General features: G+C 40.4%; 1 protein-coding gene across 2 annotated transcripts in view; it reads left to right on the forward strand.

Moving 5' to 3' along the window:
* Positions 1–26,122, forward strand: part of SNX24 (sorting nexin 24) — a 163,876-nt gene that overhangs the window by 66,943 nt on the left and 70,811 nt on the right. For both annotated transcript variants that reach the window (XM_082724438.1, XM_082724439.1), the window contains exon 2: positions 19,936–20,019. In XM_082724438.1, coding sequence (XP_082580564.1) covers positions 19,936–20,019 — 84 coding nt within the window. The remainder of the gene's footprint in view (positions 1–19,935; positions 20,020–26,122) is intronic.

The following is a 26,122-nucleotide window of genomic DNA, read 5'->3' on the forward strand; positions in this document are numbered from 1 at the left end:
CTCTTTCTCTCTGACAAATAAAATCTTTTAAAAAATAAAAAATAAATAAAAGTCATATTCCAATTTCAGTTTGGTGCTGGTATGTTGAGCAAATAATTCATATCAGTATGTGTTCATATATTTGTTGAGAAATAATCTTCCTTGTGCATTTTTTTATTCTCTTTCCATTCTCCGTGTGTATCTTTTCAGATCAGTTTACTTTTGCAGTAGAGCTCATGAAAAGTTACTTAATGGAACTAAAATAACTTTTCTTTCCTTCTGCTCAGAATAGTTAAGTTGGGTGTACTATTTATCTCTGATGGCCAACCAGCTCACCTGTCTGGATTTCATTGCTTTCATAAATTTTAGTCTGTAAAGGAGTAACCTTGGCAAGAGCCATGGCAAGGAATAATGGAGACTTTGTGAATATTTGGTTTGTAGCAAGTGAATATTTGCTTTCCGAAATGAAGCTAATGAACTAATCATGTTTGGAGGTATTAGTTCCCTATCTTGTGCACTTTTTTTTTTTTTTCTGTCCAACATCCGGAAGTTGTCTTTAAATCTGTGTGTTGTGCCGTGTAGGAAATACCTGGCAGAAGGTTTGGGGTTGCACTGGCTCTTTGTGCATGCAAACTAGGACTGTGGAGAGAGAAAAATTGCTCGTGTATAGGTGATGTGGGTGATTTCATAGTGCATGTCTAATGCACTAAACCTTGGAGAGGTAAATTGTGTAGAAAAGCATTATCCTTGCTACTCTTTGGAGGAGTGTTACAAGTCTTAAGGTGTAGATTTAGCACAGGCTTTTGGGAACAGCGGGAATTAAGAGTTAACCTTTTTCATTCTCTACAGACACCACATAGGTGGTATTACTAAGGGAAAATGACCCATACCGGCCACAGAAAACCTACAAAATGATTATATTTTTGGCAAGTCAACACTTTTTCTTCAATTCATTTTTCTTTCTTTCCCTTTCTTTCTTCTTTCTTTTAAAGATGCTGTTTATTTATTTGACACAGAGTGAGACAGCAAGAGAGGGAACACAAGCAGGGGGAGGGGGAGAGGGAGAAGCGGCTTCCCACCGATCAGGGAGCTCGATGCGGAGCTTGATCCGAGGACCCTGGGATCATGGCCTGAGCTGAAGGCAGAGGCTTAAGGACTGAGCCACCCAAGTGCCCCACTGTTCCATCTTTAAAGGACTCAACAAATTAAGTGATTATGATATATCCTGTAACTAGAAGAATCTCTTTGTTACGGGTAAATGAAATCAATAGGAGAAGCTCTTGGAAGGGCCTTCCCCCACCCCCTCCTCTTTAGCAGTTCCTTAAGTATGGGCTTAGAAAAGCTGATTCTTCATGAAGAATGTCCATGATGATACATGCGGAGGCCCAGGCTCGTTAGACTCCAGACTTCTCCTGGAGTGTCTTTGGCACTGGTGTGTGTATGTTCTATAGATTTAGAAAAGATGGCGATTGGTTAAATACAGAAATTTAGCTATACATTTTTCATGAGATAGACTTAGTTTGTAAACATTAGTGTGCCAGTACATTTTAAAAAGTGGGTTAACGTAAATTTAAGATAAACAAGAAATTAAAAAAAAAAGATAAACAAGAAATAAAAGATACTACTGAGTTAAGTGCTTTGATACAACCTCAATGTCTGGATTTCCATCTTCTCAGTGATGCCAAGTCTGACCATTTTATTTAACATTGCAACTTAAAAATAAAAAAAGATTTTATTTATTTATTTGACAGAGATCACAAGTAGGCAGAGAGGCAGATAGGGCTGGGGGAGGGGGAGCACGCTCCCTGCTGAGCAGAGAGCCCTATGCAGGCTAAGATCTCAGGGTCCTGGGATCATGACCTGAGCCAAAGGCAGAGGCTTTAACCAACTGAGCCACCCAGGCCCTCCAGCATTGCAACTTACATGCAGCATTCCCAGTGCTTTTTCCTGGCTCTGTCGCCACCCCCCCTACACCAGATAATCACTTTCTAAAACACACAGTATCTGTTGTTTTGTATCTTTTGTTATCCATCTCCCCTGCTGGAATGAATGTTTCTTGAGGGCAGAGCTCTTTGTCACTTTACTTCACTTAGAGACTTCAGACACCTTGAACAGGGCTTAGCACACACTAAGTCCTCAATAAATACGTGGATAAAGAAGACCACCATCATCATTGTCTTTACAGTATGACAGCTTTATTTTTTTTTAAAGATTTAATTTATTTATTTGACAGAGATAACAAGTAGGCAGAGAAGCAGGCAGAGAGAGAGGGGTGGGGTGCGGGGGGGGGGGGAGCAGGCTCCCTTCTGAGCAGAGAGCCCGATGCAGGCTCGATCCCAGGACTCTGGGATCATGACCTGAGCCGAAGGCAGAGGCTTTAACCCACTCAGCCACCCAGGCACCCAACAGCTTTATTTTTTCAGCTTTATTTATTTCAGAGAGAGAGAGAAAGAGAGCACAAATAGGGTCAGGGAGAGGGGGAAGCAGGCTCCCCACTGAACAAGGAGCCTGACACAGGGATGTCCCAGGACCTTGGGATCATGACTTGAGCTGATGGCAGACGCGTAACTGAGCCACCCAGGCACCCCAAGTGTGACAGTTTTAAACCAAGCTTATATTGGGACAATAAAACACTTGATAAATATATTTTTTCTTAAGAAGAACTGAAATTCTGAGCTTGGAAAGAAGGCTGAGAGTTCTAAAATCTTTAAGAGCTTGCTTGCTTCTTGTAGGAGGGCATTTCAAAAATATGGACAGATCCTCTCTAACACCTATCGGTAGAACAGAAGCCTCTTTGCCCTCAACAGGAACAACAGGGTGTCTTTTTAGGATCTTCAGTTGTAGAGTTGACAAAATGGTCTGCACCCTTTCATGGCCATAGATTTCATCCATCTCTACCTCCTCTCCGCCCATATTTCAGTGCCAAGCGGCAGAGCTTTGAAGCTGGCACGCATATTGCAGACTGCCTGTGGCCAAGCAGCCTTCCCTTTCTGAGGTCTAATAAATATATTCAGTATTGAGAGAACTTAGGAGAATCTCATCTTCTTGGTGCCTATAAAAATATGGAACCCCACTCATCTTAATGAGACCAGTAATTCTCAACCACTCGAGCTTACTCTTTACACCTTTTTTGGTTAAAAAATTCTCTCTCTCCATATATATATAGAATGCTTTAAAGTTTTTGATCTTTTGAATCATGCAAAAAAAATTTTTTTAAGAATATGTTTTTAAGAAATAAGCCTAAGGGTGCCTGGGTGGCTCGGCGGGTTAAAGCCTCTGCCTTTGGCTCAGGTTATGATCTCAGGGTCCTGGAATCGAGCCCCGCATCAGGTTCTCTGCTCAGGAGGGAGCCTGCTTCCCCCTCTCTGCCTGCCTTTCTGCCTACCTGTGATCTCTGTCTGTCAAATAAATAAATAAAATCTTAAAAAAGAGAAAGAAAGAAAGAAGCCTAGTGCATCATGGTACTTCACGGTGTGTTAGAGAAACAAAGGCAATTAATAGGCTCAAATTCCATTTAGATTTGTAAGAAACCCAATGATATTCAGGAAGATACTGGAATGTTTGGGGTACCAACCATATGCCAGGCTGGGTGCTAAGTGCTTTATATGTTTTGTCTCATTTATTTACTCTATCACCAGCCCCAAGCAGTAGGTATTATCTTCTTTATATTACAGATGAGGAGATTAAGGCTTGAAGTGGATAAGCAACATCTATAAGGAAATACAGCTAGCACGTGAATATTTGCTTTCCCAAATGAAAATTTGCTTTCCCTCCCACTTCCTTGCAAGTGGCAGGTCTGGATGTCAGGTATGTCTGACTCCGGATTGTTCTAGCTGCCATATCGTGTAGCTTCTACAAATGGTAGTCATTATTAATGTATTATATATTAATGTATTAAGTAAAATACAAACTAGAAATACAAACTAGAAAAAAAAGGCTACCAGTTTCTTATAATAAAAGAGCTCTATTTCAAAACTATTTTCATCGCTTTCAGATCCTCATGAACAGTATGCTTTTGACCATCTACAACCAATTTTCTGTAAGAAACCATCTTATTCTGCACAGTCTGACTCTGTCATGTCTAACTTACTGATTGTTCTTCCTAACAAAAATAACCCATCTTACTTTTTTTGCCATAAGACTGCTGAGCTGGCCTAAGGTGTAGTCATGTTCATCCTAGTGTGTTGTCCTCCTGTGGATGACTTGTTCCCTTTCTCTTTCTCTCTTTCCTTCCTCATTTACATCGTAGACTCAACCTGTTCTGTTGCCAGGTGCTGTTGAAGGCAGTGGGGCTCTAACAGTGAACAAAACAGGTGAGGCACCTGTCCTTATAGAGCTTGTGATTATTGTGGAAGAACAGACCGTAAACCAACCCCAGCATCGTGTATGTATGTATGTGTGTGCGCGCGCACGCTGACCCATGGTATGTGCAAAGTGGAAAAGTGAGGCCCGGTCTGAGGATCAAGAACGGGGAGGGGCAGGACTAGAGTCCCTGATTCAGATGGAGTCGTTAGATAAGACAGACCCCTCAAAGAAGATGACCGGGAACAGCAGTTGGAAAAAGTGAGGGGGCATCTTTTAGGTAGAAGCACTTCAGATCCTAGAGTTCGGAACATGCTCCATACGTCTGATAGTCAACAAGGAGGCTGGCACAGCCGGACCAGGGGGAGGAAGAGGGCTTGTGCTAGAGGAATGGAGGAGAGGGACGGGCCCCGGAGCTACGTGGTGTGGAGTCTGGCAGTGCAAAGGTAAGGACCTGAATTCTGTTCTAGGAGTGATGGATGTCCACCGGAAAGATGTCAGCAGGGGAGTAGTGTGGTCTGATGGAGGATGGCCAAGGGCCGCTTTGGCTGCTCTGAAACAGATTGTTAGAGGGCAGGCGTGGGGCAGAGAGAGCGGCTGGCAGGTTGGGAGGTGAGATCTCGGGCCAGGATGGAGGAAAGCACTTCACATTTGCAGAAGACCCAAAGCTTCGTGACGACAGTGGCTCATGATGTGGATGACAGAATTGGTTTTTAGAAAAATTATGCCATCCTCGTACTGTGGGTTCTCAGTGAGCGTTGACAAAGGAGGGCGTGGAAGCCCACCACCGCGTGTATACACCGCAGGGTGAACCAGCTCTGGTGAAGGAGAAGAGAGCCCCTCTTACCTGTAGGGATGGATGGATATGGTCAGCGAGGTGATCTCACGTAGGATCATCTTTTCCCCCTTTCCGTCCTGCAAGAGGCCTCCCCTTCCCCGTGCGGATAGAGAAACACTTGTAGCCGTGACTACATGTTGATACTGACTTCAGGAGGTGACACTCTTGTTTGGATTCCTGCCGAATGCCAGACAGTGGGGCAAATTATTTTCCTGGATCATCACATTTCATCCTTATAGTAAACCTGTCTGAAAGGTACCTTTGGAAGCTCTGTGTTGTAACTGAGGAACTTGAGATGGGGACATGTTAAATAACTTTCCCCAAATCATGGAATGTTTGTAGAGCCCAATGGAGAGCAAGAGAAAACACAGGATTCAAACCCAGGTAGTTTGACTGAAGACCTAGAATCTTTAACCACTGTGTTATACTGCAAATCTGATGAGCAAAATAATAATGTTAGTATTGTAATTTATGCAAATTATGGGCTACTTATGGAGGGTTTTTTTTTCTTTTTTTTAATGGGTTGGAACCTTTTGGACTTATTCTATAAGAAAAATCCTGCTGAGTTTTATACCGCTTCAACTATGGACTTTGGAGATGCAATCCATTCATTAATTGGGGAATATCTGTATTTCCTTACATCTTGGATTCAACATTTTAGAAGAAACAATGCCAAACTGTGTTTTTTTTTTTTTAAACACTTTATTTATTTGACAGACAGAGATCACAAGTAGCAGAGAGGCAGGCAGAGAGAGAGGGGGAAGCAGGCTCCCTGCTGAGCAGAGAGCCCAAGGCGGGGCTCGATCCCAGGACCCTGAGATCATGACCCGAGCCGAAGGCAGAGGCTTAACCCACTGAGCCACCCAGGTGCCCCCAAACTGTGTTTTGTCCAAAAGGTGGTCGAGGTGCCAGACCTGAGCAGCAGGTCGTCTGAAGGACAGTTCCATGAGCTGGAGAAGTTTAATTTGGAAGAAGGCTTTTAAAATGCGCCAGAGGCTTCTCATTGCTAAAATGGTAAAACCATAAACCCCATTATGATCTTGACACCCCTAGATAAACATCCTACATGTTCAGATCAGGTCTTGTGGCTTTAAATTGCATTCACAGGGGCGCCTGGGTGGCTCAGTGGGTTAAAGCTTCTGCCTTCGGCTCGGGTCATGATCCGAGGGTCCTGGGATCGAGCCCTGTATTGGGCTCTCTGCTCAGCAGGGAGCCTGCTTCCCCCTCTCTCTCTTTGCCTGCCTCTCTGCCTACTTGTGATCTCTTTCTTTCAGATAAATAAATAAAATCTTTTAAGAAATAAATAAAAAATAAATTGCATTCACACTCTGATGACTTCCAAATTTCTATCTCTGACTAAGACTCAGACTCCACATTCATCGCTGCTCTGCATCTTCCCATGGTGTCTCACAGGCATCTCGAACTCACCGTGGCCGGTACCGAACTCCCTTCTGCTGCTGTAGACTGGCTAACGCCCAGTCTTCCCAGCTCAGGATGGCACCACCGTCCGTCCACTTGCTCAGACCCCAGACCTCCCTGTTATATTTGATTCCTCATTTGGTAAACAGACTCCGTGTTCGGTTATCAGTCCGTCCTCCTGGGTCTGCTTTTACTCACCGCTCCACACCACTACTCAGATCTCTCTAACTAACTCTCCTCCCTCCTGATCGCTCTAGGCATGCAGATATGGCAGGTATTTACAGGGACCCCCTCTGCCCACCCTAGAGAGCCTCACTTCAGACCTCCAAAAATGTCTACACCCTGGTCCCCAGACCTAGGAATCTGTCATCTTCTGTGCAAAAGGGACATCATAGATGTGGTTAAAGTTAAGGACCTTGAGTCACAGAGCCTATTTTGGATGATCTGGCTGAGTCCAGCATCATCATGGGAGTCCTTCAATGTGGAAGAAGATGCACACAAGCAGATCAGAGAACACCTAGAAGGATTGCTGCTGTTGGCTTTGGAGATGGAGAAAGGGGGCCCCAAGACAAAGAATGCAGGCACCTTCTAAAAGCTGGGAGATGTGTACTCTGCTGACAGCCAGCAAGGAAATGGGGCCCCCAGTCCTGTAACCACGAGGAAATGGAAACCTTTTCTCCCAATGAACCCCCAAAGGAAACACAACCCCATCAGTACCTTGATTTTAGCCCCATGAGACTTGAAGTAGAGAAACCACCCAGGCACACTGGACTCCTCACCCTGACAAATGTGAGAGAAGAAATGGAGCATTATGTTTGTACAGCAGGAAGAGAAAACTAATACAAGGTCTCTGCTCAAATAGGACTTGATCTGTAAGACTTTGCCTGACCACCCCACATGATGCTTTCATCCAGTCCCTCTCTGTCCTCATTCCCCAGTTCTGTTTTCCTTGGTAGCACTTACCAGCTAACCTGCATTTACCTGTGTGATTGTCTGTGTCCCTCTTCAGTGTTTTAAATGGAATCTTACGGTTCATCACTGTTGCGTCTCCAGGGACTAGAACGAAGCCTGGCACGTGGTTGGTAATTATCCTTGTTGAGCCACTGAATGGAGCTTGCTATTTGTCTGCCATCTAGTGTCTTACAGAGATGTTGTCTTTCTAGGCTGGCTGCACTTACACTCAGCTGCTCTCTCCTGTATCTGCTACCTCAGGCCCTTTGCACTTGCTCTGCCTAGTGCGTGCCCTTCATCTTTGCCTACCTACACTCTAGGTCTGTTCAGAAACATCGGCTCTTGAAAGAAAGCTTCCCAGATTCTGGAGAGCAAATCCTATTTTCCCTTAATGCAAACAGATTTTTTAAAATATGTGTTTTATATTAAATATAGCTCAGTTAGCTTTTTATTATCTTTATGAATTGTATCATACATCAGAATTATACATTGTTTTGGCTACTTTAAATTGCTCTCTTTCTAATGTGTAGGCACCATAAAGGCTAGGATGATGGGTTTGCTAACCACCATTTCTATAGTAGTTGATGGGGGACTGTGGAACCAGACTATGTGAGTTTATAAATCCACTCCTAGTTCTGTGTCTAGGTTATGGGTCTCTGTATGGTTTGATTTCCTCACATTTTGAGTGGGAGTAATAATAGTACCTACTCATAGGGTCTCATGTGGGTCAAGCCATTTAATAAATGAAAGTGCCTTGAACACTGCATAGTATGTAGGAAGCACTCAAAAAGCAAGCATCTCAGAATGCACCAAGACATTAATTATCCCACAAACTGAAATCACGTGACATGCTTTTATCATTCGTATTTTAGGAATGGAGATACTCTGACTCTGAGATGTTTAGAGATTTGCCTAAATTAGTAAGTAGTGCAGATAAAAATTAATCTCTTCTCCTGCTTTCAAAGCAGGATATAAAAGAGAATAGTAAAGCTCATTAAACATCTGTCTTTCACACTGCTTCATTGTTTAACATACTGTTTGATCTATTGTCACAACAGGTAAGCAAAGAACCACAACTATTCACTTTCTACAGAAAGTCTGAGTCAAAGTTATATGATACTGAAATTAATGAAAAACTGTGTTAGCCCATCAACATGTATGACCTGATGTATTTGAGTGCATTTTTCCCCTCACCCTGAATTGATTGATTGAATTTGTGTCATATAGATGCAGCTTAAGAGGAAAAGAAAAATGAAGACTTCATAATCAAATAATCAGTCAGAGTGCTGCAGCTAAAATTAGTACTAGGGTTTAGACGGAAAACCTGTAATTTTATAAATATCACTGAACTCAGGAAAATTTTCCCTTTATAACAGGAGAGATTTAAAACTAAAGCATTTAGCAGAGACAATGCCATTATTAGGACTTCTGAAAAATTATATCTATATACACACACATATATATGTGGAAAAATTTCTAATACTACATAAACATGTAAAAGGGAAAACAAAATATATCTAACACATTCTAGAATCATAATAAGTGAGTTGAAACCTTGCTGATTTAAGCACCCAGACTCTAAATAGTACATCCAAAGCTCTGTTTCTTGATGTCTGAATCTTGGAAAACCCTTAGTGTCCCTCAACTTTTAATTAGAAACTGAGTTTACGCACCCCTGTCCTGTATTACCTCCCCTCCATACTCGGTTCCCACTATGCATATGATTTCAATTTCGTCACTAAAAATGAACATCGTGGCTTTATATTTAGCACACTGTAACTTGAAGCACTTTCCTGACCGATTTTTAGCGGCATTCTTTGCCTTCTCGTTCTATAAGATGAAAACAATTTGTACCCCGTTTGGTTTCTTTGCCCACTCACCCCCTGTTTTCTGCTAGTTACTTCATTACCTTTTATACCGACAAAAAAATGTTTACAAGCTGTTCTGTGAAAAGAATTGTCTTAGGTTATGTAGATTGATTCTAAAACCCGAGTACAATAGTTAGTGTTCCCAATAGTATAATTATAGGTCTGTGTATGTATGTTTACGTATATTTTCACTGTGTAATCAAGTGTTTGGAAATGTGGAGGATGAAATGTCTTCTTATAAATTATGAAATCTGCTCAGTGGAAACTGTTCCCAGCATTATCTTAAACAGCCACTCTTTTTTTCTTCTCTGGACCATACCAAATATTGTTTCATTTATTTTGCTTTATATTTGGAATTGTATCCATTTTGTTTGGTTGGTTTTCTTGGACTCTTAAAGCAGCTTTTTTTTTTTTTTTCCTTCACAGACCATCACTAAAGGCTTATTTTCTGAAATTCCTGTTTCTATTAATTTCTATAATTCTATTTCTATAATCAATATTAATCAAATCAGTTTTCTTCGGCATGCTTCTTGGAACCCTCTGGCTTCTTATTCTAATTTGAATATTGTTCAGGCTTCCAAGCTGCCATTTTAGGATTTTTCTAGCATTTTCATTCATGGTTAGGGGCACAGTTTTTTGGCTTCTTCTTTACATTCTTTTTTTTTTTTTTCAAGATTTTATTTATGTATTTGACAGACAGCGATCGCAAGTAGGCAGAGAGGCAGGCAGAGAGCCAGTGGGAAGTAGGCTCCCCGCTGAGCAGGGAGCCCGATGCGGGGCTCCATCCCAGGACCCTGAGATCATGACCTGAGCCGAAGGCAGAGGCTTTAACCCTCTGAGCCACCCAGGCACCCCTTACATTCCATTTTTAAGAAGTAACTTCAGAGAATATTTCACCAGAGTCTACATAATCCATAAAATGATCCTGCGTATCTGGAAAGAGCCCTTTACCTTCTTGGTTTGCATAAAACATATTATTTGTTTCAGGGGCACAGGTCTGAGATTCATCATCTTCCACAATTCACAGCACTCACCATAGCAATACCCTCCCCAGTGTCCATCACCCAGCCACCCCATTCCCCAACACCCAACCCCCCTACCCAGCAGCCCTCAGTTTGCAGACACAAACAACAGAGTGGCCTGTGAGGAAGCTGTGTCCACGTGACCATGAAACCCCTGTGTGTTTCCTGCTGGGAATGGCCTCAGCTGCCTCCTAATAACAGCCGCTGGATAATGTTGCCTTCCTCTGTATTCATTTACGGTGTCCCAGCATCATAGTCTTTGATGATGACAACAACAATGGCTGGCCTTCTGTATTATTGTTAAATATACTTTTTGATAGGTACTTTGGTATATATTTTTATATATTTATTATTTTATTATATATTATATATTTTATATATAAAATATAAATTATACATTTAAAATATTAAATATATTTAATATATTTAAAACAGTATAAACAAATATATAAAAATGAGTATATGAAATATATAAAAACATATTACTTTTATATATTTTTGAGCTCTTCTATCCATTGACAGTTCTACATCTTCAGTAATTTTTTGCAAAAAGCATGTGGGGGTTTGGGAAAACCTGGGTGGCTCAGTTGGTTAAGCAGCCAACTCTTGGATTCAGCGCAGGTCATGATCTCAGGGTCCTGGGATTAAGCCCCACGTTGGGCTCCCCCCTCAGCGGGGAGTCTGCTCAAGGATTCTCCCTCTTGTTCTGCCCCTCACCCCACTTGAGTGTATCATGGGCACATGTGTGCTCTTTCTCAAATAAGTAAATTAAAAATCTTTTTTAAAAAAAGTATGTGTGGGGTATTCATTTTCTGAGTTGGCTCACAGCGGAAATGGCCTTTTTGTGCCTTTCTATGTGAGTAATAATTTAGATGATTATGAAATAATAGTCTAGTAAAACTTTGCTGATACTGTTTTGCATTTTGTAGGGGAGGCATTTAGTGTGGCAGAGAAAAAGTTTGGGGTCATCCTAATCTTTGTTCCTGCTTTTTCTCATCAGGATTTGGCCAGTTTTTTTTTTTCTTCATTACTGTAATTTTAAAAGAAAAAATTCCACAGTAGGTAGAACACCTTATTTTTCCCTGTGATATGGTAAATACTTTTGATCTTCCCAGCTTAGGAAACTTAGATTTCTTTTTTTTTTTTTTTTAAAGATTTTATTTATTTATTTGAGAGAGAGACAGTGAGAGAGAGAGCATGAACGAGGAGAAGGTCAGAGGGAGAAGCAGACTCTCCATGCAGCTGGGAGCCCGATGTGGGACTCGATCCCGGGACTCCGGGATCATGACCTGAGCCGAAGGCAGTCGTCCAACCAACTGAGCCACCCAGGCATCCCTAGATTTCTTTTTTGTCCTTAATATTCCCTCTTGCTCTACGTTTGTTTTTCTTAATTAGTTTTTGTTCTTTTTTCAGAGATTTTTCTTATTTGGGTGGGGGGAGGGTCCTTTTGGTGTCATGAATTTTCTTTGCAAAGAAGCATCGTTTTTAAAAAAACACATTTATTAGTGCCCAGTTCTTAGAGAGCTGTTCTCTAGTGATGATTACTTATAGAACTGTTCTTTTTCCTTAAGCAGTGGTTTATTTGAAATAGTCTTTTTTAAAAAATATTTTAAAATTCATGAAATTTACATGTTTTCTAAGGCATGAAGAAAGCTCTTAGCAGTTTCTCTGCAACCAAGTATAATAAAATTAATAATGTCTCTCAGCTGATCGTGTGGCATCTTGGATTAGAAGAAATATAATTTAAGCCTCAGAATAAGAACAAATTAAATTTTTACACTAGTTTTATTGAACTGTATACCTAGTCATTGAATATCATCATAATTTATAATGAGAGGATTTCTTACCATGTTTCCCTCCTAAAAGAACTGTCCTATGAATTCATACATGTTAAGAGCCTGGCTCCCTTGGGGACCCCTGAGTGGCTCAGTTGGTTAAGTGACTGCCTTTGGCTCAGGTCATGATCCTGGAGTCCTGGGATGGAGTCCTGGGATAGAGTCCCACATCAGGCTCCCTGCTCGGCAGGGAGTCTGCTTCTCCCTCTAACCCTCCCCCTTCTCATGCTCTCTTTCTCTCATTCTCTCTCTCTCTCTCATATAAATAAATGAAATCTTTTTTTTTTTTTTTAATAAATGAAATCTTAAAAAAAAAAAAAAAGCCTGGCTCCCAACAGGCACACAGTAAATGGCTCTTTTAGAGGTGTAGCTTTTTATAAGTGAAATAACAATCTTTAAAATTTTATTTTATCTTTCTTGTTTGTTCCAAGTCAAGAAAGAGAGTATTTCAAGCCCAGAGTTGATTTTAAGCCTAGAGTTAATATTCAGGGCATGTTGTTCTAATTGAGCAAGTATTAAAACATAAATAAGAAAAGTCATATTTGAAGCTGGTAGTTGTCCTTTGTGAGTATTTCATGTTCTGAGCATAACAGTTTTGTGACCCAAAGCACTTGGAGCTCTGGACTTTAACCTTTATTTGTTTTGTGTGTGTGTGTGTGTGTGTGTGTGTGTGTGTGTGTGTGTGTGTGCTTTTAAAGATTTTATTTATTTATTTGACAGAGAGAGAGAGAGACAGAGAGCCTAAGCTGGGGAATGGCAGGGAGAGGGAAAAGCAGACTGCCTGCTGAGCAAGAAGTGTGGCATGGGACTAGATCCCAGGACCCTGGGATCATGACCTGATCTAAAGGCAGATGCTTAACCCACTGAGCCACCCAGGCACCCCCAGCTTTATTTGTATATAGAATCCCCACCTATAGTTGGAAGGCATTTAAATTATTTATTAGATATTTTTAGCCTGTTACAGGAAAAAATTTGTTTTTGCTTTGCTTAGAAGTGAGTAACTTTGTAAAGTATGAGCTTCTGAAGTCAGGAGGCTGTTCTGCCTGGAATATGAGTTAATTCCTTCGTTAGCTTAAGTTTATTTTATCTCTTAAAACACATTTCTGGAAAATTGGGTGTAGACCCAAATTTTGAAATATTTTATTATGGACTTCCAGATCGCAGAGATACTATCACAAAGGAAAAAAAAAAAAAGTGGCTCTAATGTTTAATGAAAACTACAATTAGGAAAGGAAATCTTGTCTTTAATGTATCTCTTTTCCTTTTCAACTAAAATGTAATGACTTAATAATGTTCCCAGGACTGTGGCTAGAATTTAGTCACATGAACAATATAATTTGTGTATGTGTTCTTTTTTTTTTAAGCAAACCTAAATGGAAATCTTATTATGTTTTTTTAGTTACATAAGCCTTCCTTGCTTTATCCAGAGGGATTTCTGGAAATCTTTGAGGACAAGGATATCTCCAAGAATAGAGGGTTAGACAGGGAGGTGGGACCTCTGTGTGATTTTATGTGAGATAGTTGGAATGGAAACTTGTGCCACTCTACACACTGGTTAAAATACATACAATTAATTTTCATTGCACTCTCCAGCTTGCCAAAGTGACCAATAGCCAGTGTTGGTTAGGATGGGCCAGACATTCCATATCCTGTTAGCTGTTGTGTAACTTTGTGAATTGCAGGGGGGCTGGTAAATTGGCAAAGTTTTGGGTAATTTATCCTGTGTGTGTGTGTGTGTGTGTGTGTGTGTGTGTAAGTATGTGTACAGAAACAAAGATGTCTATAATTATATATAAATAAAATGCATAAACATATACAGTTGGTTATTGAACAGTGTGGGTTTGAACTCTGTGGGTCTACTTTTATGTGGATTTTTTTTTCAATAAGTATAGTACAGTTCTCTAAATGTATTCTTTATGATTTTCTTAACATTCTTTTCTCTAGCTTACTTTATTGTAAGAATACAGTATACAATACATGTAACATATAAATAATGTTAATCAACTGTTTATGTTAACAGGAGGGCTTCTAGTCAACTGTAGGCTAGTTTTGTAGCCAAGTTTTGGGGGGGTCAAAAGTTATATATGGGTTTTTGGTTACATGTTGCTCATGCATCAACTATATAAACATCCATATATACTTGAGTGTGTATGGTACAAAAAAGTACAGTGACTTCATATCTACCTTAGGGTCCTAATTAATTAAAGTTTGGTAACAAATATACATAGGAGTACTAGTAGCCATTAAAGAATTGGGCATTGCAAAATGTGCTGATAAGATGTTCAACATGTACTAAATAAATAAAATAAGGTAAAAAATAAAATTCATAGAAGTGAAGTAGTAGGAGCCTATGATATGGCTACAGTTAGTGTAAGAAAGTAACAACTTATGTATACATGTGTACATACAGCGCTTATATGTCTGGGGACAATTTGTGAAAGAATTCTTAAGATCCCTCTTGAGTTGGCATGGACTACACAAGTCTCTATGTAAGAAATTTAAACTTTTAAGTTTACAGTCTTTGGAATTTTTGAAACCTTTTTTGATAAGTCCATACTATTTTTTTTTTAAGTGAAAGCCATACAAGTTAACATTTGGAACCACATTATAAGGAGATTGAGGGGGTAGTGTGGGCACAGATCCTCACAAGAGGAGGTAATATTAAAAAGTATCCTTCTACTCTACAGAGTTGTATGCTTTTTATAGGGATTATTTGTCTGGTTCCATTGAAAGGGTCACAGCCTCCAAAGATTTGAGAATAAAGACCTCATGACACTATGAGCCCTGTCCTTGCCAGGTGTCTTATGCTCCTCAGAAGCCCATCTAGGGGACAGAACCTCCAGGGAGAAATGAATGGAAGGTGTTATCCTAACTCCAGAACATTTCCTCCAAGAAATGGGACTATCTAAACTCTGCTCATTGAGAGTCAGTATTATGCAGTGCTTAGAAGGGCAGGTTCAGGAACCAAATTGCTGGGTTCAAAATGCAGCCCTGTTATGGTCAAGTTACTTAATCCTTGCCTCAGTTTCCTGACATGTAAAATGGGGATAATACTACCTATTCCATTTGGAGTGGTGAGAACCAAATGAGTGGTTATTATGAGTAAAGAGCTCAGAGCTGTGGCTGCTCATAAGTACTAGAAAAATCCTTGTTGTTCTTGTCCCCTTGTTATTACTATTTGACTGGGCAGAAGTACTGAAATGCTTTAAAAATAATGATTAAAAATTTGGCCTTAACTTTTATTTTATTTTACATAAGCTGCATTACACAGAACATATTGCTATGACAGTAAAACATAAGTGGAATATATATGCATTGACTCACTCTTATACACTTACTTATTTATGAAAGTATTGAAGAAATATGGTATCCAACTTACCTTTGTTTCTTTTCTCCTTAATGTCTCTTTTTTCCCTGGCTGCTTTTCAGATTTTTCTCTTTCTTACTGGTTTTAAAGAATTTGGTTGTGATTTGCCTAGGATTATGGGTTTTTTTCCCCACCGTGTCTCTTGTATTTGGATCCATTGGGTTTTTTCAGATCTGTGGTGTTATAGTTTTCCATCAAATTTGGAAAAATTTTGGTCATGATTTCTTTAAGTATATTTGTCTTTTCTGCCAGCCCCAGTCCCCTGTCTCTGCTCTCCTGTAGGGACTCCAATTATACATATATTCTTCTCTTTAAAGTTGTCCCATAGTTTACTGATGCTCTGTTTAGCTATTTTTTAGTTTTTGTTCCCTTTTTTTTTTTCATTTGGGACAATTTCTGTTTCTGCATCTTTAAGCTCACTTAGCTTTTCTTCTGCAGTGTCTAATCTGTTTAAACCCCATCCAGTGTATTTGTTTTAATTATCGATGTTGTTGATTTCATCAGTGGGACCCAGACTTCCTGTGTGTCTCTTTAGTATCTCCCATCATCATGGTCACGCTTTCCTCTGGATTTCTATATAGAGGAAATTGCCTTGTAATAGTGATTTTAATGCTTTTGTCTACTGATTTTATCATCTGTGTGATTTCTGGATCAGTGTCTATTGACTGGTTTTTCTTCTTATTGTGAGTTGTATTTTCCTGCCTCTTTTTTTTTTTTAATTTTAGGATTGTCTTTATTATTTATTTTTTATTAACATATTTTATTAACATTTTTATTAACATATTCTTTGCTTCAAGGGTACAGTTCTGTGAATCATCAGTCTTACACAATTCATAGCACTTACCATAGTACATACCCTCCCCGATGTCCATTCCCCAGCCACCCCATCTCTCCCACTGCCCCCTTTCCCTTCTTCTTTTTGATGGGATGCCAGACCCTGTGAACTTTATCTTGTTAGGTACTAGATATTTTTATATTCCTAAAAATATTCTTGAACTTTGTCCTGGCATGTGGTTAAGTTACTTGGAAATAGTTTATATTCTTTAGGTCTTGTTTAAAGCATATATATATGTATGTATATATATATATATATATATTGGACTAAAAGGGCCGTTAGTCTACTGTTAATTTTGTCCTACTACTGGGGCAAAACCTTTTTGAGAACTCTAACTAATGTTTCATGAATTATGAGGTTTTCTACCCTGGCATTTGGTAACAGGCTGTATGCCCAGTTATCTGTGAGCTCTGAGCACTCTTCTCGCTAAGGTCTTCTTGTCCTTGGGTAAGTTTCTCCAGTGCCATGTGTTGACAAGGGTTCAGCTAAATGCTGGAGGGAGACCTCTGGCAGGTCGCTGAAGTCATATCTGTGTGCAGCTCACTCTGGCCCAGTACCCTGTCCATGGAACTGGCTTCCCCTCACTTCCCCTCAGGGCTCTGATTGCGTAACCATAGGGTTCAACTTCGTTTCTTTTGTCTCTCACTCTTCTTCATTTCCTCATGTCTGGTGTCTTGAGAGCCATCTTTCCCACATATTTTGAATTGTTTCTGGCGGGAGAATGAATCTGCTCCCTGTCACACCATCTTGACCAGACTTGGAAATCACCCTGCGCTAGGCTTTAATTTTCAAAAAAAATCTGTAAACAGAAATTAAAAAAAAAAAAAAAAAGTCCTTGTCCACCAACTCCCAGTCTGAAATTCCAGAGGAAGCTACATTCAACTCTTCCAGGCATTTGTGTCCAGATGTTGCACCTCTCACTGCCACTCTGCCTGGGGAGATGTTCTCTGACACTATGCTGTCTGAAACAACACCCTCGTTCAGCTCTGTGCCATTACCCTTCTGTCTTGTTCTCCCCAGGGCTTTTTATTTCCCGACTTCATTGTATTCATTCATATATTTATAGTCGACCTCCCTTACCAGGTGGGATAGATGCACCTGGAAGCCAGAGCTCTTGCCTCTGTTGTTCACTGCTGAATCCCCAGCGCCTAGAGCAACCCCTGAGTGCGTTGCAGCCCCTCAGTAAATATCTGCTAAATAAATGAACGAACGAATGAATGAATGAATACCAGATACTGTGTTGCATGCTTTCCCAGCATTTCTTGTGCTATCCCTACCTTAGAGGTAGGTAATAGCTACTCAGAGTTTGCCAAAAGAATAAAGCAGGAGAAAGATTTTCCAGGGAGCAGAGACAACATGTATCAGAAACTTACTAAAACAAAAACAAAAACAAAACAAAAAACCCCAACAACAACCACAGAAAGAAACTACGGCTGTGGAATTCAGGAAAATAAGATTTATTACATTGGTTCCATTTCTTCCTTCACTTTGTCCTGGAAATTCTGATTAACCAACTTCCTTCCCAAGATATTAAATTTAAAAGAAGTCTGAACAATATAAGGGATATGGTACATTTTTGAAGTAGCAACAAAATAAAAATATTAGCATGAAAACGTACCACGCAGGTACATGTGTGGTGTGTGTGTGTGTGTGTGTGTGGGTGTGTGTCCAAATTGTCCCCCCACCCCCCATAAACTGAGTGACTGAAGAGTAACTGTGGAACTGGGTAATGGAGCCATCTGGTCGATAGAAGGGATGACATTCCATGAGGCAGCTGCTGTGTAATGTGTCTCATCCCCGGCCTTCAAGAGGGTGACCCGGTAGGTTGAGCCTTTCCGAGTCTTCAGCTTTCTGCTTCTGTTGGCTTCTGCCACAAACGTGCCAATTAAAGTGGTGGGTTTTATGATGACACCTCCCGTAACTGGACTCGGAGCATAACTTCATTTCTTTCCCGCTGTTCTGCAGATGGAAAGAACTTCTCCTGCTCCCACATTGTCCTGATTTAACTCTGGGGCCTGACGCTAAAAAGGCACTCTGTGTCCTATTAACCAAGCCTGTGTGTTGAAGCTGATCTTCTCGTGTCCGTGTTTCTCAGGGTGTTTCTCTCCTCCTCTTCCCGGCAGCGTCTTGGAGGGAGGGGAATTTTCTTTGGTGAATTTGTGAACAGAATATTTTTCTTAAAAATGGTAGACAGACATTCGAGACTGGGAAGCATATGGATCTGTTTTTAGAAGAGAGTATTTTCACAAATTGACCAAAGGAAAGTATTTTTTAAGGAGGTTTCTTAAAAAAACCAAATGTTAGTATAAGATATTGATTGAACTGATAAATATTTACCAATTGTTTTAATAAAAGCAGGTTTCTGCAGCTGAGTCATATGACACAAGATTTTGTTTCTGATTCAAAAAAGTACCAATCTACAAATATATTATGCGTTTGATGATATAATTTTGTCTTTTCAAGAAAAGTCAGACGAGTCAGGGAAGAAGGTAGAGCCACAGGGAATGGAATGTCTTTTCATAATGTCAGTGTATGCCCTTGTGTTTCATGAGCTAACTTAAGTTTTCTTTAGAATTAAAGTCAGCATGCTTCTAATACTTTCTGCTGTCCTGTGACCTCAACTCTGGCTTTTTCCAGAAGAGCAACTGAAACAAGAAATTAGGCTTACGAACCCGTTGAACAATATCCATCATCTTGGCGTCGTCCACAACTTGCTCAGCAAAACAGGAGTCAAAGACACCCTCTTGAAAATAACAGATCACCTTCTCTTCCATTCTCACCCAGCGTCCTGCCCTTACCCCAGCTGAACATTGTGTTTTCATCAGCATTTCACAATGCTTCTCATCCCTTGCTCCCAGTCTTGACCCGCTGACCTAAGAATCAAGAAAATGTCATGTTAGTGCCTACTAATTAGCACACTCAGAGAGCCTTTTCTTCTGGCCTTTCAACCTCCTGTCACTGGCATCATGCCGGGAAAATGAGCCTTTACTACATTTTCCCTGTTTTGCAAACAGCAGAATAAGACCCAGCTGAGACTAGAGATGAATATGCAGGTTAGGAAGGAATTAACCTAAAATGCACTGCCGTTTGCCTGATTGTCTTAGAGATGACACAGCACGGCCGTCATCGTCCTCATACCTGAAATGCTGGGGCCCGTCCCTTCTCCCAGGCTCTCATTCTTGTCCGAATGCTTTATTTTGATACCATCATACCCATTTGATGAAACAATTGTAAAGAGAGGAATGCGCTCTGATTAGGACGTTAAGGAGCCCGTGAACACGTTTTGGTTTCTGTTAGACACGTTAAGGGGATACTTCAGTTTGTACTAACTAAAGCATTTGGCCTGAGCGCTCATTAATCAGTGCTGTTGGCCCAGGGTCTCCTGAGCCTTCTGGGTTTTGGGGGATCAGCTACTGTAATTAAAGGGATGAAATATATCATGGTCACAAACTTACCACATCAGACGATTGAGGGTTTTGAACGGGTGGAATTAATCTTTTTTTATTTTTTTTTCCTTAGGTGTTTAAGATAGAAGTGCTAATGAATGGAAGAAAACACTTTGTTGAAAAAAGGTACAGCGAATTTCATGCCTTGCACAAAAAGGTAACTTCCCCCCCACCCTTTTTCCTTATACGGTAGATGCTGTACGGTTAAAACTGCTTTCTTTATTTTCTGAGAGCACGAATAGTTCTTGGCACAGTAGGATTTCTTTGATCGTGGATTAAGTTTTCTTTTCAATTATTTAGTCCCCTAAAAGTGTGCTTCCTGAGGAGGTAGGTTTTCTGTTCAGATCTTTTACATAAATCAATGAGATTTACAAGCTTTTGCAGGAATTTGAGAGGTTCACAGAGAATCAGACTCAGACCTGACTCTTTCCATCAAGTAGACCTCAACGTGCTTTACAAGAAGGAGAGAAGGAAGCAGATGGTGATTGTATGGGGAGAAATTTATTAAAAGCAATGGACACTTACACGTTCCTGGAAAAGATAACATGTGGCGCGTGTATTCAAGGACTCTTTGGTGAATATGTGTAAGGAGAACATATATCATTCTTTTTTTTTTCATATATCATTCTTTTGCATTGTAAAGACTTGACAAGATGGGTGTTCGAGTTCTTGGATTCATATTGTTACAAGTCTTAGAGAAAAGATACAAGAATACAGGAAGAGTGGCTGAGTTTGGGGAGAAAGAGTAAAGAATAGAAGGGTGAATATTTTTTTGTTTTCTACCAAAATTTAATGTTTTGCAGGTTAGGAATTATTACTGAGGGGCTGACATTATCTTGATAACTGGACCTAGTTCATGAATGTGTATACAAGTATAAGTGTGTGCACGCACATGTAAATGTATGCCCTGATTCATTTTCTTCACTTCTGTCACTTTATTAGGTAAGAAGTTAGAAGGGAAGAAACTAAGTAAATATGTTAAGAAAGATAGTCTATTCTTTTAATTTCATTGAAGACCTCTTAAAGTTTCTGGGAACTGTTAGCACATAAATGACATGACAATGTGCTTATTCTGTACTAAAAGTTTCTTAGTGTTTCTTTAAAAATTAGATTTCCCACTTTTTTTTTTTCTTTAAGTCAGGAGAGTGGAATATTGAGTATAAACTTTAACAGGATATTACAGAGAAATTAGTGAAACTCTTTCCCTCTGTATACTTTTTTCTTATGATGGCAAGGGGTAATATACATGTCATTCTTCCATTAAAATTTTGTTAAATCCAGCTTTGCTTCCAAAAGAAACAGTGCAGGTGGATATGGATTTAGACCAGATGTTGCCGTTAGCCTTTATAAAACTCCTACCCGGGGGTCTTAAAGGGGAACAAACTTGGAATCTGGGTCTCCATGCCTTCTTGAGGGATTGTTTTTGCTTGCTTGTGTTTCAAGGAACAGATTCTAGGGAGGTTTCTGCAGGGTACTGCATGAACTAAATTCCTACACTAAGATTAAAACCAGAGCCGTAACCCCTTCTCAGCCTTTCAAGAGCCAAGAATGGACCAAGGGGTCTGTCAAAGGCAGGCTCCCTTCCTCACCTCCCAAATCACCATGACCTTGACACAACCTTGCGGTCCCCACCAGATACTCCTCCACCAACTCCACACCCTGCACAGCAGGTGACTAACAATTAGGCCCACTGTGCAGCAGAGACTCCCATGCCACTCACCCCTGCAGGGTCCTTCCTCCTGTTCTCTAACGGGATTTTATTTTCTGCCCAAGATTGATAGGCAGTTCTCAGAAAATCAGAGTCAGAAAAAATTTCTAGGTTGTCTCAGACTCTTCCCTCAAATTCTGCAGTTCCTGTTAATAATTTTAGCTATTCCTGTAATCATATCGGTAGGCCTATCAGAGTTGAGAGTAGAAATTCTCAAATTTCTCAATTTTGCATGTTTAAAACATCCTGACAGCCTGGTGGTGGGTATTAAGGAGGGCACGTATTACATGGAGCACTGAGTGTGGTGCATAAACAATGAGTCCTGGGACACTGAAAAATAAAATAAAATTAAAACATAAAATATAAAAATAAAAATAAAACATCCCGAAAAAGATGTAGAGATAAAAATAGCTTCATAAGTAGAGATAAAAATAGCTTCATAAGGTGGAGTTGTAGTTATGTGTTTACTTACTTCTACATTGTAGCACAGAAAGCAGCTGCCAGATGTCTCCTTTCCTTGTCCCAGTGCAATTGTATGTGGTCTGGCTTAAAGGTGACTATAGAAGATAGCTAAGTATAAATCATGGCAGGATGTGAAAAAGGCAGAAATCTGTAGCCTTGACTGGAAAACTGTGTTACAGATGAAAATCAGCAAAAAATTTGCTCAGGTTTTATTGCTTGCTACCATGATATGTATAGTTTGACTGTTTTATGACCATTTGGATACTCCTGTTTACATATTTGAATTTTGTGATGTGTTTTAAGTGTTATATTTTTATATGTTTATGTTATTTTTTATATATGTATATTTCCTTTTTACATTCAGTCAAATCTCTTATTTAATCTTCCGGAAATACTCACCCTTTTTGGCAGTCTGTGCTGTTTGCTGGGTGGTCAGCGTCCTGGTCTTTCTGACATTTTACATTGTATTTCTTACTTGGTAAGCGTGTTCGGCCTATGTCCCCATGTTAATTCGAAAATGATGCATGAGTTCTTTACCAAGCGCTTTGCATCTTTAGAATAATGGGCACATAGCTCTTCTCCATACTCTAGAGGCAGACAAGTGTGCCTCCTGGCTTCTTGTCAGACTAATTTTGAGGCAGAAACTAAGACCGTTAACCCATTTCACAGTTCGTGTGGTCATCTAAGGAAAGTTCTAAATGATTATTACTTCCCCCCAATTTTTATAATTGTTGATATTAAAATACAAAGATAATATCCTAGTTGTTTACACATTTCTTAGGATTTCTTTCTATTTGTTGAAAACATTCAAGAGGTGGTTTTTTGTTTTTTGTTTTTCCTTTCCAATAAATTTTAGACTATAAACCTAAACTTCGTAAAAAGTTTGGGGTCAGGGAAGTTATCCATTGTTACTGACACATATTTCTACTATCCTACTCTATATAATTCCTCTTTTCCTTTGTTTCTTGAAATTTTATTTTAAGATTTTATTTTTAAGGCTAAAATTAACAACTCAGGGAATGACAGATGCTGGCGAGGATGCAGAGAAAGGGGAACCCTCCTACACTATTGGTGGGAATGCAAGCTAGTGCAACCACTCTGGAAAACAGCATGGAGGTTCCTCAAAACTTGAAAATAGAGCTACCCTATGACCCAGCAATTGCACTTTACCCTAAAGATACAAACATAGTGATCCGAAAGGCCAAGTGCTCCCGAATGTTTATAGCAACAATGCTCACAATAGCCAAACTATGGAAAGAACCTAGATGTCCATCAACAGATGAATGGATCAAGAAGATGTGGTATATATACACAACGGAATACTATGCAGCCATCAAAAGAAATGAAATCTTGCCATTTGCGATGACGTGGATGGAACTAGAGGGTATCATGCTTAGCGAAATAAGTCAATTGGAGAAAGACAACTATCATATGATCTCCCTGATATGAGGAAATGGATAGGCAACGTGGGAGGTTTGGGGGGAGGAAAAGAATAAATAAAACAAGATGGGATCAGGAGGGAGACAAACCATAACAGACTCTTAATCTCACCAAACAAACTGAGGGTTACTGGGGGGAGGGGGGAGAGGGATGGGGTTATGGACACTGGGGAGGGCATATGCTGGGGTGAGTGCTGTGAAGTGTGTAAACCTGGCGATTCACAGACCTGTACCCCTGGGGCTAATAATACATTGTATGTTTATAAAAAAATTATTTTAAAAAATCATCACAAGGAAAAAAAAAGATTTTATTTTTAAGCAATCTCTACACCCAACCTAAGGCTCAAAATTGCAACCCTGAGATTAAGTCAGTTACTCCGCTGACTGAGTCAGCCAGATGCCCCTCTTTTCTTGAATCTTTTCTATTAGTAAAGTAAATGCTTCTGTGCTAACCGTGTTCCGGCGTGGTGATAATTCTAGTGCAGAAGTTCAGTGTGTAGTTCTTTAGAGCCAGAATGTTCCTGAGCCTGCCTTTACCTCTTCCTGGATCTTAAGTCCTTGGAGCAAATTGCATGGTCTTCCTAAGGGCATGTGTAGGATAGGAATAACGACAGTACTAACTTCATAGGGTTACTGTATGAGCTAAAGGCAATTGTATGCATCACCTGGTTCATTTTCAATCATTTTTAAAAGATATTTATTTGAGAGAGAGAGAGTAAGAGAGCACAAGCAGGGGGAGCGGCAGAGGGAAGAGCAGGCTTCCCCACTAAGCGGGGAGCCTGATGCGGGGCTCTATCCCAGGACCCTGAGATGATGACCGAGCCAAAGGCAGACACTTAACCAACTGAGCCACCCAGGCTCCCTGGTAAATTTCCAATTCTTGATAGCCTTCATAAGATCTAATCTTTTCTGTACTCGGGATGGTTTCCTCACACTCCATGATAAAAAGAAGCATTCTCTATCAAAGGGTTTGCATGTTTTTATAGCCCCTGATGTATATTGCCAAATGATGCTTCAAAATGGTTATAGCAGATTTATAATGCAACTGGCATATTTGAAAGTATCACAAAATCTTACCAGGTTTGAATATTACCCTCCCCCACCCCCGAAATTATATTATGTATGTGGCCTTGCTGCTGTTTTCCTTGGTAGGTCTTCAGGTTGTTGATTAGACATTGTCGGCCCTCTTTTGGAATTGTCTTTCTGCGGTGGTCTCCTTTGTTCTTGCCCATTAGTTTGCGTGGCTTGTTAATAAAACATTCGCCATTGGCTGAAAGTAGTTTTCATGCAGGACCTCATGGCTATGACATTTATTTTAATTTACAAAAGCTTTAAATTGGTATGCTATCTGTTAGGTCAGTTCTCCCTCTCTGCGATTTTGGGTCACATCAGTCATCCAGAGCTATGAGGAGTATTTGATTCCTTTTTCTTTGAGCTTTTCCTGGTGGGTGTGTTTCATAGCAGGCGCTTTGAACCCCCGGAATCAGCACAGCATTGACGGACGTGCAGATTCTGGGTATTACCCAGCCAAGCCCAGTTGTCTGCCTGTTCAACCAGCATCCCACATGACGAGGCATCCCAGTGCCTCTTGAAGTCTGACAGGTCCTATTGTGTGGTTCTATTTTTAGTTGCTTCTCTTCAACAACCCTCCCCACCCACCCTCTCCCCATCACAGGCACTGAAGCCACAAGGTCTGAAACCCTGAGGTGTCTCTCACGCCTTTCTCTTACCTCCTGTATTCACAGGGTCATCAAGTCCCATTGATTGAGTCCCCTGAGTCCTCAAAATTTGTATACTATGCACCGTTTAACTTACCCTTTCTCCTCTGCCCTTCCAAGCCAATGTCTTACCATTTTATAAGCATTGCTCTGTTTCTGATCCTTGTCTTCTGATTCACCCTTTGTTGCAGATCAGTTTCCCTAAAGCACCATTTCATTCCATTCTTCATTCTTTCCTTCTTCATTCCCAAATACATTGCAGTGGGTCTGTGTTGTCAACCATATCATGGACCTTGACCCTCAAGGCCAGTAATCTTAGACTCTCTATATTAGTTTCCTAATTAGTTCCTCCTGGGAGGCTCTGGAAGAGAATTGTTTCCCTGCCTTTTCCAGCTTCTGGAAGCTGCTCAGTCTGTGGTTTGTGGCCTCTCCCGTCTCGAAAGCCAGCAGTCAGTCCCCTGCAGGTTCTGTTTCTGTCTTCTTCTGTCCCGTCCTCACGTCTCCCCTCTCTGACGGGGACACTTCAGCCTCTCCCTTGAGGTTACCTTGGCTGTACCTGCATAATCCCAGATAATGTCTCCATCTCAAGAGGCTTGATTTAATCCCACCCTTCAGCCACATACTGTGACACGGTGTCAGGTTCCGAGGACCCAGAGTGGACATCTTTGGGGAGAGCCATTATTGTGTCAACCACAATCCTGTTTTCTGGTCGACCTTATTTCCCACTTTCTCATAAGAAGACAGCAATGGCCACCAAGCCAATCTCCCCATTCACTCCAGTGTATGAAAATCACTTTTTCTGCCTTTGCTATGCCGTGTGGCAAAGAGGTCATTAAAACTTGGTTGTCCCTAAGTCTTGTCCAACTAGAAGACTCATTTTTATTTAATTTTTTTTTTAAGATTTTATTTATTTGACAGACAGAGATCACAAGT

Source organism: Mustela nivalis (genome assembly GCF_964662115.1).
Source record: "Mustela nivalis genome assembly, chromosome: 3".
Lineage (NCBI taxonomy): Eukaryota > Metazoa > Chordata > Mammalia > Carnivora > Mustelidae > Mustela > Mustela nivalis.